This window comes from Xiphophorus maculatus, chromosome 10, assembly GCF_002775205.1.
Source record: "Xiphophorus maculatus strain JP 163 A chromosome 10, X_maculatus-5.0-male, whole genome shotgun sequence".
Classification (NCBI taxonomy): Eukaryota; Metazoa; Chordata; class Actinopteri; order Cyprinodontiformes; family Poeciliidae; genus Xiphophorus; species Xiphophorus maculatus.
Window position 1 is genome coordinate 9196146 of NC_036452.1, and position 18785 is coordinate 9214930.

At 39.0% G+C, this 18785-nt stretch overlaps 1 protein-coding gene across 1 annotated transcript; it reads left to right on the top strand.

Moving 5' to 3' along the window:
* Positions 1–4034: 4034 nt before the first annotated feature.
* LOC102228412 (C1q-related factor-like) lies at positions 4035–13982 on the top strand. Its single transcript, XM_005794607.2, has 2 exons — positions 4035–4897; positions 12169–13982. Exons 1-2 carry the CDS (start codon positions 4271–4273, stop codon positions 12346–12348), a joined length of 807 nt encoding a protein of 268 aa, XP_005794664.1. The 5' UTR covers positions 4035–4270; the 3' UTR covers positions 12349–13982.
* The last annotated feature ends 4803 nt before the right edge of the window (positions 13983–18785 follow it).

Sequence of the window (18785 nt, forward strand, 5' to 3'; positions counted from 1 at the left end):
GTAGTAGTAGTAGTAGTAGTAGTAGTAGTAGTAGTATTGCCTGAACACACACAGTCAGGAAGAAGAAAAAAGCAAAATAAACAAAAATTTCCAACCAAGTAAAACTCCAATATCACCACTATCCAAAATATGCACCTTAATCTTTTTCTCCCACTTCTTTAACTACACTTATTAATATTGTTGAATACAAATGCCCTTTTTCAGTCATGAATATGCAAGCTACAAATTTACACAAGAATAACGCCATAATCTGGGATTTCTTCCAAATGTTGTCATTAATAGGTTGCCATTTTGAGTGTGTTGTTTTGCTTTACATGGCCTTCTGTTTTCATCGCTAGTGAGCAAATATGTGCACATGAACATCCCAAAGTACAAAGATCATTATTCCCTGCTGAGAGGCAGCCTGCTAGCTTTGCTTCTGTGAACATGTAGGCGGATGCTTGCACGTTGTTCCACTGTAAACCAATAGCGTTCATCTGTGGTGCTCAGAGAAGCAGTAAACCATTTGTTCAAAGACCACATGAGGGCAGTAACGTATGCAAATAGAGGGATTTCTGGAGCTTCTTGAAAGATAAATTCACAAAAAAAATTTAAACTACGGAAACATGCAATTTTTCCATGCAACGGAGTAATTTTCTAGTATGGGTTGAAAAGATTTGTGTTGCTGTAGGAGGTTTGTGTTGACACACACGGTATAAAGACACTTGCTGTTTCTAAAAGGTTATCTTCCAGGATTGGCCTCCATTTATTTCCATCCATGGCTCAACTTCAATCCTTTGCAGAAGAAAAGCATCCCGCCTTCATGTTTCACTAGGGAAATATCACATTCAGACAATGCAGGTACTTTCCCAGAACAGATTCCATTTTAAATGTAGACCAAAAATGTAAATTTCTCTACATGATTTGAAGAAGTGAACTAGACTTGTTATGGCTTACTTTCTTCTTGCCAAACTTTTATACAGGGCAGATTTGTGGCGCAAAGAAATACTAGTTGTTCTGGCATTGAACTCTCCAACCTAAGCTTTGGATCTCTGCAGCTCATCCAGGCGCTACCATGGGCCTCTTGACTGAATAATACCCATCAGACCAAGTATTTGCACACTGAACAAAATGCTCAGTGTTGGCTTAATTTAAATCTATATAAATCCACTTTCCCTGACATATGTGACTGACAGGATCAGAATGACTGAATTAGCTAGGATAGACATCTTTTCTCACTTTTACAGAAACTTTTAAAGCATCCAATGTTCTTCTAGCTCATGTAAATAACATTAAAAAAAAACAAGAATCACTGTCTCCCAAATTTCTACTCTAAATGTGTTCGATAAGCAAAGTTGGTAGGCTAAAAGGACCAACTCCCACAAAGTTATGCAGCCATTTATATCCTTTCTAATTGAATCCACATATAGATTAAATATTAATTGTTCTCTTAACATTTTTAAAAAGGATCCAGTCTTGAGGGGCATCCTGTAGCTTTGAAATGCCCCAGAATCTTCATCAGCTTCATGGTGACTTTATCTGCTTGCCATTCGCCACTTGACTGATCGTCATGATGAAAATATTTTTAGCAAAGCTTTCAGTGTCCGGATAGGCCACGACAGTGAGACCAGATTCATAAAGGGAAGCTCCTGGAACTGAATTCAGCTGCTATAAATATCCTTCGTCAAACTTATTTATCCTGTAATGATGCCAAACTGACAGATGCAAAAAGTTCTGATTGAAGTATCACTGCCAGCAAGTTGAAAGCAAAGATTCTAACAAAGAAACATAAATGCAACGTAAAGTATTGCCTCCAGATGGCTTTGTCATGCTCCTAATTAATTTGGCTGTTAAATCCACTGCAGGGACTCTTGTTGGGATGCAAAACCCGATTATATAAGATCCTTCACTCTTATCTGTTTCCAGGAACTCTTTTAATGGGAAACACAGCACAAGAACACCAATTACAGTCATATTTTGTCAACTGTTACGCAATAAGAGAGCAGGAGCATTTTTAAAATTTCAGTGCAAGTGAACATTTCTAAAACTCAGTATTGCCATTGTTCTTTTATGACCTACAGTAGAATTTAACTCTGATTGTGCTGAAAAACCTTCAAGAGCAGATCATTTTTAAAGAAAAGTTTTGTTTTGGCTAAATTGTGTTGAACATAGCAATATATTTATGGGCCAACATTATTTCATGTTTCAGCAGAAATGACTTCTTGGTCATTTAGTGTACAATAGCTGCTGGAGTTTCATATGCCCTGGTAAGATGGGTTCACTTGATCAGTATTTCAAAGTCATGGATTTAAATGTCACATTATGTTGTAGAAATGTACATTTTAAAATAACCATGTCAATTTTAAAACCCAATCAGTTTTAAAAGTCTCTAGAAAATTTTAGAATTTGGACGTCTGCACAACATTTTGAATTTATATTTCTTATAAAGGGTTTTTGTAAAACTAAGTAAAGTTCTCAATATGGTTTAAGTTGTGTGTTTGGTGCTTTTGGGGTGTCAAGCAATTCAAGCAGGATTTCTAGCAGAATGGAAATGTTAGACAAATAAATAGGTTTAATGTACGGACTGGCAGACCAAGGAATGTCTTTAATATGTTCTCCTAAACATATTAAATCTAATATTAAATTTAAGCCTAGATCTAACTGAGAATCTGCAGCAATATGTTCTCGATAAAATATGACTCTTTTTGTAACTGCACTTTGTGCAGTGAAACTGCGAGTGAAACTCTTTGTTTCACTGCGATGTGGTTCTGTTATGAATTCAGGGCACTAAGTGGACAATCTGCGGTGTGAAAATGTCACAGTCTGATGACATTTGGTGCGTTATGAAAATATAAACCACTTTTTGTGTTTAATTCTGGTACAGCCTCTGGACGTGAAAAATTAAACAAATGGCAATTTTTCACAATTAATTAAATTATGAGACCAGTCGAGCATGGAGCAGACTTTTAATTGCTTCTTCTTTTTGAAGGTTTGACAGTGTGGTAATGTTCAGAGCTTAGCGTGACCACACACTGTTTGCCTGAATTCAGTAATCGGGCTTCTCATTCCTCATTCTTATAATAAATTTAATATAAAATGCCTTGCAAAGTGAGTGAATGAAATAATTCCTTGTTCTCTTTTACAAAACAGTTCAGGTTCAGTCAGACTGGATTCTACTAGCAGTATTTGTTCAGGGTTGTTGTCCTGCTGGAAAGCAAACCTCCACCTATGCAGACTCACGTCTTGAGCAACCTCTTCTATTTTTTTATTTTTACAAAATTGCCCTGATTTTAGCTTCATCTATTTTCCCGATCAACGATGACCAACTTCCCTTTCCATGTTGAAGAGAACAACCCCCACAGCATGATGCTGCCACCACCACATTTCACAATGGGGGATTGTATCTTTAAGGTGAAATGTTAGTTTTCCTCCACACACTGCATGCCACATGCTGTCAAAAACACTTCAATCCTGGTGCTTTGTTTTGTTGTGTCACCTAAATGATTTGTGGCAGGATGCAGACATGCGTGTGGATTTATTGATCAAAATTTCTTCAAAATTTAATTTGAGTGCATGACGTCTTGTCAACAGACCATGAGTTGAGTGGAGTTTACAAGGGGGTGGACTTGGTCCACTTCCCAAAATACCAATGAAATACATTGAAGTTTGTGACTGTAGCATGACAAAATGTGACAAAGTTTGAAGGGTATGAAGACTTTAGCAAGGCGATATTTGCCACTGAGAAAATATGACCCAGAATAAATTGGCATGCATCAGTTTCTGCTACTATTTATCCACGTAAACACGTCCTTCATATTGTTTATCGTTCCTTCTTGCATTCAGTGAGGATAAATTATTTAATTAAGTTCTTCTCCTTCGTATCGTTCACAGTTTTGCACAATTGCATGTAGAAAACTGCCCCCCTCTGTGTTTATTGTTAACTCATTCCTCTCCTACCTACTTCTTTTTTCCCTCTGTCTCTCTTTCTCTCTCCTCCTCCACTACTCTCAGTTTCTTTCTTTCCTTTTGCTCACTCTGGTCCCTTCCTCCTCTTGCTCTCTCTCTCCCCCCACTCCTGCACATCTCTGTCACACAATTGCAGACTCGCAGCGGCTCTCCCCCCTGAGCATCATCTCCACCATCGGAGATCCTCCTCGTGTCTGTGTTCTGCCGGGTGGACGCACGCCCCACAGTCACCATTTCTGCCCCGGAGAGCTCCAGGCTGGCAGCGCAGCCCCTTCCCAGGCTGAGCATCGGGCGGAAGACCCTGGTGGCAGCTGCAGTGGGGGTCATGCTGGTCCTGGTCCTGGTGGTCCTCATCCCTGTGCTCGTCAGCTCTGTGGGTGCTGGTGGCACAGATGACAGCGCGAGCCACTATGAGATGTTGGGTACTTGCCGGATGGTGTGTGACCCCTTCCCCAGCACGGGCACCACAGGAACGGGAATCCACACGGACACATCAACCAGTGGCTTCCTGGTGGACAATGAGGAAGACCTAAGCGATCACAGCATCGGCCCTTCACTGCCTACGTACAGCACAAATGGCCCACAGGGAAAACCAGGACGTCCGGGCAAACCTGGACCTCCAGGACCTCCTGGAGAACCGGGTCCACCGGGCCCAAGGGGGCCACCGGGGGACAGCGGAGACATAGTTCGGACGGGGATCCTCGGAGCGGTTAGCACAACCACCTACAACACCACACCTCGAGTGGCGTTTTACGCAGGACTACGAAACCCCCAAGAAGGCTATGACATTTTGCGATTCGATGATGTGGTGACTAACATCGGGGGGAACTACGAGGGTGCGACGGGCAAGTTCACCTGTAAGATTCCAGGGACCTACTTTTTCATCTACAACGTGTTGATGAGAGGAGGAGACGGCACCAGTATGTGGGCTGACCTGATCAAAAACAATCAGGTGGGTGATGCTTTTGACACGTTCTGTGAAATGGCAAAGGTGTAGCTTCTTTAAAACCATAAGGATTCATTTTTACCACATAGTTAATCAATTATCATCTATTGGCAGTAAATAAATAAATAAATATTTCTTGTTTTTTTCATGCTCAGAAACATGCCTGTCACAAATTCAACATTTAATTTCCCTCTGTGATCAATAAAGTGTTTCTGAATTGAATTGACTTGAATAACTGAGTGAAAACTGTAACATTTGCCTCATATTTTAACATTTGCTTGTCCATTTACTTAAAATAACTGTTCTAGATATCTTAATCTCTTTTATGGATATATATTTCCTCACTCAGCTTTTCTTATCTTAATAAATCTTTGCTTCCCTTTGTAGAACTGCAATATAGAACAACGAAAGAAATCATTAAATTCCTCAGTATCTTAATATTTTTGAGCATCTTTAATTATCTAAAATATCCCAATCTTTCTATTTTTAGTGACATTTATGAACCCTCTAATTAACATTATCCCATTTAGATTTTAGCTCCATAACTTCACCTGTAGATCTTTATGTTGTGGACTTATAAATATGGTAACTGCAACTATTAGTTTAACTACTCTGCAAAAAAAATTGGTGCCAAGAATAGAAAGTTAAGTACTCTTTTAATGCAGCAATATTTAGGATTGTACAAGTGTTTTTTACAACAATAAACACAATAATGGTCAAAGTTTTAGGTTAAGGTGTAACCGGTGATGCATGATGCTTACTTTGACGAACAGATTAATGATTGAAATGTTTAATTTGCCAGTTACACCAGTTATTACTTGTTAATTGATATTCCAAAGTTCTTTGTGTGAACAGCCCTTTCTGCTTCGTCTCACCTGGAGATCTGTTAGGTTTATGCACAGCTTCCTCAATATCTTGTTACTTGAGCATCTTTCCTTTCAGTCTAAAAACAAAAATAAATTTTTTTAGTGCCTTTACAACCATAAAGCATGTTCCAGAATAATATATTCATAGTAACAGTCAAAATGTCAGTGAAAATCAGTAGTGGTTTTTGATATGGGTGATGTGGCTCACTGCCCAGGCCTCTATTCCATCAGGGGCGAAAGCAGTACTTGCAATAAAGAAAAAAACGTATCTGTTAGTTGAGTCCCGAATGTGTTTTCTGTTGCTTATTTGCAGGTCTGGTAAAGGAGAGTTGTTCACCACCCTGTATTATGTGTATTGTGTAAGCACTATAAGAAAACACAGCCACAGGTGGCTGATAATGCTGGAATTGATGTTTCATTCATAGATTCCTCAGCAGCACTAAGGAATCTAGATTATATTTGAAGTTCTCTAGTAAAATGTAAGATAGCTTGAGTTTTCTGACTTGACCTGAATGTTCTGTGCTGAAGAGAGGGTATCTAAGACAAAGTCTGAGATTTAAGAAATATTTCTATTTTACTTTGGTAAAACAAAACAATGCAGAATGAGCCAAATCCAGCCAAAAGCAGCTGAAATCTGTGAATACTTGAGAGCCCCTTTAAAAATACTTAACTGCCTATTTTAATAGCTTAAACACGAAGTATATCTAAATATGGAGTAATGCAGACAATGAAAACCGTTTTGGCATTATCACAGAAGCTAACATCTGCAGTCTGCCTTATTTCCACTCTTGGGGTTACAGTCAATCACTGCCAAGGAAAATGAATGGTCCTCCTGGATTGGCTGCTTTGCAAAGGCCAGCCAGCAGCATGTCAAGCGGCATCGTGCCAAGTTGTTCAAACTTCTCAAACTGCATTTTCTTACAACTATTTTGGATGGTTTACAAACAATTTGCAAATAGGCAGATTTTCTGCAAGTAACTTGAAGTCATGAATCCACAAAATGAATCCACTATTTTACACTATCACATTCATATAAAATAATGTCTTTTGAATAGCTGCCCCTCTGCAGTGATGCGTATGCAGGGAAGGGTTAAATCATCGAATCCATACAACCACAGTGTGATGGCCTCGCTTAGGGAAAGATGCAAACAGTTTCCAGGCAGGATTAATTGGGTATTCATGTGTGCAATGATTTCAGACTTGTCTGGTGTTAAAGTCTGGTGTAATGACAATCCACACTGGCATGCTGCCAGATTGTATTTCTATGGATTTTTGCACATCATGTGATGATGTACACGTTGACATGAGTGGAGGGAGTGCTGCGCTATCTCTGCTGAGCACACATCAGAAAACAGCCCGAGGTTGTGGCTAGTTCAAAGCGGTTGCCCTTTAAAATACAACAAGCTTTGTGGAGTCTTGGTGTGCCAGCACGCGTTATCAGGCTGGCTGTCGGGCCAAAACGTTTGATTATCGATTCATGATATTTGCTAAATTCACGGGTGATTTTGTAATGTCCTACATGGCTGCGGGCGATGACACCGACCAAACAACATGTTCATCTGAGCCTCGGCACTTGTAAACATCTCATCCAGGCTGCAACAGACTGAACAGCGAGTGGACACAATAACATTCCAGATATTCTTAAAGTGTCTTGTTTATGAAAGTAATAATTTTTGTAGAACTTTTTAGTCATCCTACAACATAGCTTTGCAGTTGGTGCTGCTAAATAGAATGATGAAGATAGAGCGCACTGAAAAAGCCTTCTGCTGTCAAATGGGATCACATCAGTTTCAAGGTGTTCCTGTTTTTCTCCTTAAGGAGGCGAATATTATAAGACATGAAGCAAAAGCAGCTTCTAATAAATAAATCTTTTCTCTACGCTGACAGACGTCACAAACACTGTTGTATGGCTGTCATGTTGGTTTATTTTCACTGTGTTCTTTTACTGTAGGCTTGATTGCATTAAAATTGTTTTGGGAGATAATCTCAGTAGGATGAGAGCAGTCCTTGCAAGAGCAAACACACCCAGATTAGTGCCCATCAGGAGATATTCAATTACTTGTCTGATCTTAACATATCATTTTGTTATTTTGACCTACAAAAGACAACTTTCTGCAATAATTAATCACAATGAAACAAAAGAGGTGACTCTCCATCAGAGCACTGTCTGATTTAAATAAGAAATGTCACATCCGTGTCTCTGTGGTGAGACTGAGCATAGAAAACTGGGTGTAGCACATCAACCACTCATTTTTCAAATATTCTTATCTTGGTATTTGGAGAACAACAAAGCTCTTTTTTTCAAGTTAATTAGTTATTTCTAAAAATGCTTACCCAAATAAATATGTCAGGTATGACTACTCTTGTTTTTGTGGAGAAAAGTGACACATTCAAAAACCCAAGCACATGTGTAAATAAAGAAAAATTCAATATAATCAAAAAAAGAATACATTTTATTCCTCTCTAGGCAGTTGTAGGGTCCAGTTTGCAATTTGCCACAATCTTGATTTCCTGCGTAAACATATGACAACTGAAAATGTGACGAGGGTTTAAAGTTTCATAGCTTTTGCTTGAGTCATTAAGACTTTTAAAAAAACATTATTGTTGGTCCCTATTGAACTAGTCACAAGTTTTAGCCTACAGGACACACTAATCTGAATATACGTTGAATCAAGACGCTAAGAAAATTAGCCACTGAAGATAAGATATTCTTAAACTACTCCTTTTAAAGTCTTTGCATTCACTCCGAGTGACTTAGACAGGTAATGTTATACATATTAACTCACTGTAGCATGTGTAATAGTTAACCATCTGTCACTATTTCTTTAGATTTTACTCCAGTAAATCTGTTTCATAAATTTTGTTCCACTGTTATTTTTAACAAGATAGTATAATTTTTACAAATATAAATACAAGCTTTGTGAAATTTGTATTCTATGATGTCCCATCCAGAGTTTCTGCTGGCTCTCCAGGGAAGAGTCACTGAGCCAAAGCTTTCTGCTGTTATTCAAAATTCAGTGGCATCTAGTTTCTCAGGAGATCTGTGTCCTTTTTCAGCACACCTGAATCAAATGAATGGGTCATTACCAGGCCTCTGCAGAACTTGGTGCCACACTGAGGTTGTAATTTAGACATTTGAATTGACTGTGCTGGACGAGAGACTCGTCTAAAACTTGGACTTCATGAACTACAGAGAATTGTAAAAGTGCTCACACCAATTTCCACTTTCTATAATTTTACAACCATAAACTTGAATGTATTTAGTGGGATTTCATGTGACAGATTTAAACAAAACTGTGCAATACTTTAATGGAAGGGATGTGATACATGGTTTTCAACACGTTTTACATCTAATGCCAATTTTACCCTGAGGTCCCCCCAAAATATCTAGTGCAATCTATTTCATAAGATCTGGCTAAATCTGTTTACAGGATATTTCTTAGATTTTATTTCCCCAATTCTGACCTTTGACCTGTCCGATTAAGGAGTGCCAAGAAGAAAAAAACATTGAACGATTACATAAGAAGTCTAATTTGAATGTTGCCACAAGCAACACAGACAAATGTAAAAAAGAAAAAAGGAAAATGCCAAAGACTTTAGACTGGGGCGAAGGTTTACCTAGTTAACTTAAACATGAAGCCAGAGCTGCAATGAATTGGTTTCGATCAAAGCAGATTTAAGTATTACAATGGCCTAGTCAAAGCCCAGATTGAGAACGAGACATAAGACTTGAAAATTGTTGTCCACAGAGATTTTCCATCTAATCTGACAAAGTTTGACCTATTCTGAGAACGAGAATGGGCAAAAATGTCAATCTGTTGTGTAAAGCTGATAAAAATATCTCCCAGACGACCTGCAGCTATCATTGCAGTGGGGCTCAACAAATATGTATTCCACATGTTTTACATTTTTATGTCAAAAAGTATCCTATTCCTCCCACTTTTACATTAAAAAAGATTCAACGGGTATAAATACTATTGCAAGCCAATCTATATATTGAGAGATTACAGCAACAGATCAAGAGCAGCAATAACAATTTTGACAACATGTTTATACTGTGATAAATAAATGGCACACAGAGTAGAAAACCTAAAGAATATCAACATTTTCATACAATATCTCTGTGTCAATGGTAGATATTATGGAACACAGTGTAAGCAGCTTAGGACGCCTAAAAATTCATCATCATGCTGTCGTCTGTCCTGTAGCTTTCCATCTCAAATTGTGCACATCTCTTCACAACTCCATTAGAGGATAATGTTTTTATTTTTGGTTCGGCTAACCTGTCGTCACAATCTTTGTCGGCACACGGATTAAACTTTTATGGATGGCACAGCAAAGCTGGAGTAAAGCTTCAGAGGGGATCTGTCTTCCAGCAGCTGCATGCGAAGGAACTTACCCCGAGACAGGCGAGCAGATTTGGGGATGATGCTCCCAAGCCAACACCCTCCATAATTACCCTGTGTTAACAAAATGACACGTATGTGTGGCAAAACGTGGCAATTTCTAGCGTTTCACCCACAAAATGAGGACATGAGAGTGGAAGATGAGGAGAAGGGATAGAATGTACTGACTTTGCTCCTCACAGGCATAGTGACTCAAGCTTGACCCGTTTGCCTGAGTCATAATATAAAAAACAAGATATTCACCAGAGGGGATGCACTCACACAAAGTCAAACTTCTTAATTCAGGCTTTACTTTTCTACAAGTTTTCTTGTAATGACATTAAACCTTATCACTTCAAGGATAAACTGTTAAAAAAAATTGTTGATTCTTAGTTTCTCTTTAGCTTTATTTACTAGCAGCATTTTCTTTCTATTTCTTCCCACATTTCTTCTGGTTTTGCATTTTCACCACACATATGTCCTTCAGATTACCAAGCAAATATAATTAATATCAGACAAAGGTAAACTGAGGAAATACAGAGAAGCAGTTTTCAAATGATTTCATCATTTATCAAAGTAAAACAGCTACCAAAACCAACATGGCCCAACATGTGAAAGAATAATTGGCCCCTGAGCCTAATAACTGGCTGTGCCAGCCTTGTGCCATCAAGCGTTTGCAATAGTTGGCAATGAAACTTCAGCCCACGCTTCTTTTTAGGAAATGTCTTAATTCAGTCACATTAAAAGGGTTTAAGAGGATGAACAGACTGCTTAGAGTCACAGCATCTCATCTGGATTTGAAACTGCAGTATGTAACTTTTGTACAAATAGGTTTTTTCCATAATTGTCAAAACTGTCAACATGTTGTGACAATATAGTATGAGACAGATAAGCTGTGAAAAAATGAAGCTCTTCCTCCTCCTCCTTGAGGCATATTAGAATTTAAAGAAATGCACCGCTCTTAGTCAAAAACAACAATCAGAGCCAGGAGGAAGGACTTAGCGATATCAATGTTGCTTGTGTATGTGCTGCTCAATGTGCTAACAGCTTACCAATTAGCATAACCTCATAAGTTAATGTACCATCAATTGTAACAAATTGTTATAGTTGATGGTACATGCTACCACCCTCCATGACTGACTTGTGGTATCATGTTCTTTTCCCAAAATGCTGTGATAATTTCAGACGTAACAGGAAAAAAAAAAAAAAGCTCACTGCCAACATCGAGACAGAAAGCACCATTAGCTTACATTACATTCTGTGGTCCTTTGATTGTTCCACAATGATGGCTGACGTTTCTTGAACGCTTCTTACAAAAACTTAATCTTGTAAGGAGTTTCTGGGAAATTTGAGACAGGCCTTTTGTTTCTTTTTATCACCACTGGTTTGAGCTATAAACTCACCCATAGATGCAACCTTTGTCCAGTCTTTTTGTCATCGTTAAATCAACTTAGCTAAGGGAAGTTGGGGCTGCAGTTTTTTGCTCTGGCTTCTTCTATTGCCTCCTGAATAAATTTTCGATGCATTCTGGGAGAAATGTTGATAGGATGGCCTCTCTTGGAAGGTTCACCTATGTTCCATGTTTCCTCTTTTTGTGGATAATGGCTCTGACTTTTTGAGATTCTGCAGCCTACTTCATGTTGCCAGACAAGTTCTATTGAGGTGATTTCTTTCTGGTATGAATTAGATGCGGGCCCAACTTTTCAAAAGATTTGTTCAATCATTGATAAATGATAATTTAACAGGAGTAATTTTTCACAAAAGGCCAGGTTGGCTTGGATTTATTTTCCCCTCCAATAAATGAAATAATTATTTCAAAACTCAACTCACACTTTTATTGATTGAATATTTGAAACATATAAAAACAAAAACAGGAGAAATCTATGGGAGGGGAAATACTTTACTTTTTGACAGCACCTTTTTTGATTAATTTTGCTGATCAGCAAAAAGTGAATGTTTTCGGATCTTCAGTGACTAATTTTCTTCTCTAACCTCCTATTGCATTTCTCTGTGTTTAATATTCCAGGTCAGAGCCAGTGCTATTGCCCAAGACCAAGACCAGAGTTACGACTATGCCAGCAACAGTGTCATACTTCATCTAGATGCGGGTGATGAGGTTTTCATCAAACTGGATGGGGGCAAAGCTCATGGGGGCAACAGCAACAAATACAGCACCTTCTCGGGGTTCATCCTCTACGCCGACTGACGACCGGGCAGAACAGGAGGCTTGGAGGTGAAAGGTCCCAGCTGCAGACATTTACTTCCTGACTTCCACTTGGCATTCTTGCAGTGAGGTTAATGTCACAGTCACCGCTCCACAGTCTTTAAAGTAATGTAGTGATGATGCACGCTGCAGTTTTGTAGTTTTTTTGCTAATCTCTTATTCTGTTTCAATACAACATGAATACATACTGGGTGCCTATGCTGCTAACATTATGGACATGTGTCATGAGGTAGCAATTGTGACAGCACAGAGAGGCCGTGCCATCATTCCTCAGCTGTCATGTCAAATTCAAGTCTGGAAATCCCACAGTGGTGGAGGCCTCAGTGTTAGTAAATGTGCTCTCTGGGTTTATGTTATGGTTATGTCTTTGCTTTCACATGCTGTCTGTGTGATAAGATGTTTTCCATCAGTGGAGGAGGAGTCCTGCCTCAAGAAATTTGTCAAAAATTTGGATGTAAGAATGAGATTATGATGTCTGAATGCCAGAGTGTAAGAAAAGGTTTCAATGTGATGATCTGAAAAGGCGTGTCATATATTAGACCTACATTACATCACCTACAGCATATATCGGCACCTCTGATAAAGATGTAGTAAAAGTCTTGAAATAAATCTTCAGTAGCATAAGTTTCACAAAAAACTGCAGAAGGTTGTTTTTTTTTACTTACTTTATGTATTTATTTCAACTGTAGATAATGTAAATCATTTTTTGCCTTAGTTCAGTTTTTATGTTCTCTTGTCTTTTCCATTCTGAAGAAGGCCTTCATGTCATATATTTTTACCCCATGAAAACTGAAAGTCATGGACCAAAAATTAAAAACTATAACTGCAAGCAAGGAGTTATATGTAGTCAAGCCTGCTTTAGCAAGTCTAGCCCTGTCCATATCCATGTGGCCCAACGTCTTGGCAAAAACTGTCTCACTCAGGTCAACATATTGGTCACTGTCCAAGAAAAAACTCCCTAAAAGTCTTTTAAACCACATACAGTATCTATGCCAAGCTGAATTGTGCAGGTTGTTTATTAGATGCTAAGTCGCTAAGTGCTAATCAGCCCAAGATTAATGTGCTAGGTTGATTAGCACCTCAATATGTAGTGTTATACCGTACACAAATGGAAGCACAAATCTTAAAGATACTCAACAGTTTTTATAGTAAAGCTCACAGAACAATGTCTGTTGAATCTCATCGCAAAGAGACCCCAAAAAATATAAGTTGGCTTAAATTGTAATCTAAAAAGAAGTGTGACGTGTTTCAAAACAGTATAATAGCTTCTCTGATACTCCGGTTAAGTCAAGGCAAGCTACACTGCTCACCCTGGATTTGATCCTCTCCAACATCCTAATGTAAGCTTTTCAATATAAGACAAGTTTAATTTAAGGCTATTGACACATCTTTACCAGGAGAGCCAATAAAAGTGGAGGGTGCTGTATGTTATATTTGGCATATTGTATAAAATGTAAATTCAATATTGACTCTGTATCTCAATACAGACAAAGCATTATCAATCTTGTACATTTTCTTGTGTTTCTAAAAAAAACTATGTATTGATTGATGACTGTGTGATTTTATTATTTCATGTGCAGGTTTAATTATTTGATCAATGCATGCAAAGTCAAAATGTTTTGTTTCCATAAAATGATAAATGATTATTTAAAACTGTTTTAAAAAGCTAGACGTGGCCATTATTTGCTGCCTTTACTCACAAACTTCAATTAAAAGAACAACTTTTTTAGCATTGACCAACATTATACACAGTTAGTGTCACTCTTCTCATCAGGTTCACTGATCAGCCACTCTGATCTCCTCATTAAACTGTGAAACAAGCCTTTAGTCTTTCAAATGTTACACGGAAAAAAAGAGTCTCAGCAGCACAGCAAGAGGCAATCAGCACGGAGGACATCACAGCTATGTTAAATGCCAGATGAAGCGGGGGATTATTATGATTTACAATCAAAGATGATATGTTGGTTTTTGCCCCTGCCTCTTTTAATGGGTGTGGATGTGGCGAGATACGGCAGGAGCAAGTTAGGAGACGGGTGTTCGGACAGATTACAACAAAGCTTAGATCTGCGCTGCAAAGTGATGGGGGGGATTAGGCTCTGCTGCGACTGCAACACAACTGTCAGAGACCAGAAAGTAGCTCTAGGGCATGAACTGTTGAAACTGTCCGTTTTACCAAGAGCTTCTTTGACAATATGAAATTCTTTGGACACGATTCACCTTTGACATGGGCCACCAAGCTGTCCCTTATCCAGTTTGAAGCACAAACTTAAAAGTTCAAAAGTAAAAAGTTGGGGATTTTCTTAGATATGGAAGCAAAGTTTTAATTCAGTGCAAGATCGCCACAATGACTTCTACTGTCTTGCCTGTTATCTTTTTAACTGCTGTGTGCATTAAAAGCCAGAACACCCTCTGGTCTAAACTGAAGCCTGTCTTAAGACAGCAAAAAATTCCTCCAGACACAATTAAGACTGAAGTTTTGTGCATAGGCAGAGGTCAACAGAGCCACACGGCCGTATAGAATGCTAGGCCAGCACAGGCTGTTTTCTCCTTGCAGGGTGTATGAGCACATCGTCACATTAGAGATGTCACGACGTCAAAGACAAATGCCCCCGGTGGTGGGAGAGGCCGCGCTCTCGCTGCAGAGACCCCAGGATGCAGGAGATTTTTCTGAACTCTTTGAGTGACATGAGTGAAAGTGTATCAACAGCCTGCAAATATTAAACATTTAAAGCAATTTTTGTCTGAATAATCATCAGCAAAACACAGGTTCTGTCTTCTTTCTGATAGCAACCAAGAAGCTGCTTCAGTTTGATAAATGAAAATAGCTTTAGACTTGTTGCATGGATCAGAAACAAGACACACAGATTTACAGAAGTGGTGTCCCTCCTGCATTTTTTCTGTTTTTGGATCACTTATGATTTCCTTTATTAAGGGTAAATACGAAAAGAAAAATGGCCAATGTGAAAAAGTGGTAGTAAACATTAAGTACTTTGGATAACAAGCAATCAGTCTATTACACTGCAATGGAGGGACTTTTTGGTCCACTCTTCTTTGCAGAATTGTTTTAATTCAGTTTCATTGTAGGGTTTCAAGCATGAAAAACTCCCCTAAGGTCAAGCCAAAGAATCTCAACTGGTTTCAAATCCTAACTTTGACTAGACCAGTTCATTTAGGGGTTTTTTCAGTTATTTAGAGGTGGGTTTGGTGGAATCTTTGAATCACTGACTGTGCATAACCCAAGTACATATCATGATTTTCTAAAAGAGCAACATTTATGGTTCCATCATTTATGACAAGTCATTCAGAACTTTGTGTATGATGTTCTGAAAGCGTGACTGAAAAGCAAAAACAGGAGAAATTTGGAGAAGCTGGTCCCAAAGTCGCTTCTTGGGAGACCTTCGGGTAGGTTTGAAATCTCTGCTGCTGCCTCTAATGCATTCATCGCAACAAGACACAGATTTAAGCTTTCTTCTGGGAGGTGCAGTAATCTTCTTTTTATTTACACTCTTTCACAGAGCTTTGTAGATATTTGAAGAATTTCATCTGGATCTATTTCCATAGCACATAAGCCGGGGGATTTGCCATATTAAGTCTCGGCAGTGGACTTAACATAGGTAATCTTAGGTTTATGCAAAAGCCACAGGAAGAACATTTTGAGTTATTCATTTACACACACTGCCTTGCAAGGAAACAGAGACAGCTCCAGTCTGACATTTGCAGGGGCAAAGTTGTTGAGGCGTGAGTCTTATCAGGCTACTGCAGAGCGCGTGGACCCTTGCAGAGAAGCGCGTGCGAGTGTGTGGGGTCAACGCTGTCCATGTCTCCGTAGAGACGGGCCGCGGCCTCCCATGAAATGTCTGAAGTGACGTTAATGAGCCCTTGCTGTTGTTATCTAGAGTATTCCTACTTAACTCACCGGGGGAGATCCGAGTCAGAGATAGATGTTTTAACTGTCAGGCCAAATTGCCCTTCATGCCAATGCACGCTTCCTACGACGAAATGAGCAAGCCACCTTCCCACACTCTTCAATGGCTTTATTGGTGTGGGCATGCAATCGTGACATCTGTTTCTTACTATGGGTTTAGCACAATGACTTAAAACAATCTACATTTTCTCCTACTTATTCATTATGACACAGTGCTAAAGCTCAAAACAACACAACACAAACACTCTACACATGCCAGACTTAGTTAGAGGGATGAAAAAGCTGATTATTTTTCGGTCACAGGTGGGTCATAAAAGGGCAAAACATGTCAATGAGAATCAAACCTTTGGAACAAAGTCTCCACGTAGTGAGCCTATCCACCCGTGTGACAAAAAAAACCAACCTTCTCAGCACCTTTTTGATGTCGATAGCCACTGACGTAGAACAGAATCTTCCCTGCTGTACCGCCGTCTCTTTCAGATGTGTCATCTCAAGGGTCACCACAAGCCCGAGTGTATCACCTTGGATCCTAAAAATAAACGGTAAGTGTTAACGTACACTGTAGCTGAACTCTTTCCTCAGGCAGCCGTAAGATCTGTAGAGCAGGAAGCCTCTTGCACTTATGCAAGATGAAGTTTGCAAACATGTCAGCAACACTGTTTTTTAAGAGGGGACAAGAGTGACCAGAGGACCTACAGTGCTTTGCAAAAATGCACATGCCCCTTGGACCTTTTCACATTTTGTCACAATTCAGCCCCAAACTTTAGCATGAATGCAATAAATAACGGTGAAGTTGAAGGGAGCTGATGCATGTTTTTAAAACGTTAATAAAAAATCTGAAAATTGTGGCCTCATTTGTATTTAGATCCCCTGTATTCGAAGACCGCTTGGTAAAATCCAATCTTTTGGATACAGTGTTTAATTCATCAAATAAAGAGAAAGTCACACTGTGAACCTACTAAGACATTGTTGGAGGATTCAAAACAGAGGCCAGAGCAGGTGACTAGGAAAGACTAAACAGTTTTTATAATAATATTGAGAATGTGCAAGTTAAACAGATCTGCTTCTCAGATCCAACTCTGCAAGAAAGTTAGGACGATGAGTGATAGGTAAGGCAATCAGAAGGTGACATTCAAACAAGGAGAAAAGATTTACCCGGGTCATTTCCCAAACTTTCTTCTTCCAGGACTTCATTGACAGAGAGGAAGAGAGGAAAGTCTTTGTTTATTGGAAATTGTTTCAGCAGGTCTGTACAGAGAAGAAGACTCTATATGATGGTAATTGAGAGTGGTGAAGCCATGGAGAGAAAAAACTCCAGTAGCCATGTAAGCTTGTTTACACTCAGCACTACAGTGGTCAGGTTTCACCATGAAAAAGCAAATGATCACTTTGTCCACAGTCCTTAAATCTGTAGTCAACTAAACAGGCTAAGTCAGCAACTGAGATGAGAGATGAGGCAGAACAAATCCAATATCACAATTCAGAAGTCTGATCAGATGGAACCAAATTTAAAATAGAAAAAGTAATACTGAACATTACCCTGAACTTACCTTTCTCACTGTGAGGTGTGTGCTGCCACCACCCAGTGTGACTGAACTTCAGTTAATTAGCAATGTTCTGTTGGTCAGGTAGAGATACAATCCCCCAGGTTTAAGGGACATGCGACTCTATAAAGTCACAAATTTTGAAAAACAAAAACCGTTTTCCTTCAGCTTTACAACTACGCACCACTCCGTGACAGTTTATAACATAAGAACTCAGTAAAACACTTTGGTGTTTGTGGCTATAACATGACAAAATGGGAGAAAGTTTCAAGGAAGTACAAAAGAAGGTTTAAAAGAAGGTTTGTGATCAACTCAGCATCAGTTACAGTTGTAATTACAGGGTATTCAACGGGTCATGGCAGCCCTAATCACAGCTGCTCACAGCAGCTCCCGCCTCGCTGCCCACTTCAAATGGTGCCTCAGGCAGCAAAATCCTTAAAGTGAAGCTCTGAACATGTAATTCTACCCAAGATCTGATTAAAGCTACAAACAAGCTCAGCTAATATTTTGAGAAGATTGCCTTTACAATGAGGCCATAAACCATTTTTGAATGCTTAAAATCTTTAATAATTTTCAGTTGTAATTTAATGCTCTTCCAGACATGGTCTTTGGATTATTTTGAACCTTTCAGTGGCATTCTGGTTTCCTATTTTGTTAGATTAACTCTAGACTTCGAAGTGGAGTAGTCTTTGTTCCCGAAAGCATTTCAAAACTATAATCTGACTATTTTAGAATAATAGCTTCTACCTTGCAAGGTGGTCATGTAGAAGACTCTTTGTATATTGACGCTCTCTTAGGAGATTAAGTCGGCATCTACACATGATCTATTTCTTTCCTCTGCGGTTGATTCACACATCTCAAAGCAATCGTTCATCTTCGGACACAGAATATGGAGAATCTTTATTCTTTTGTAAAATTGCTTGAACAGACGGAATGGAAAATAGCCTTAA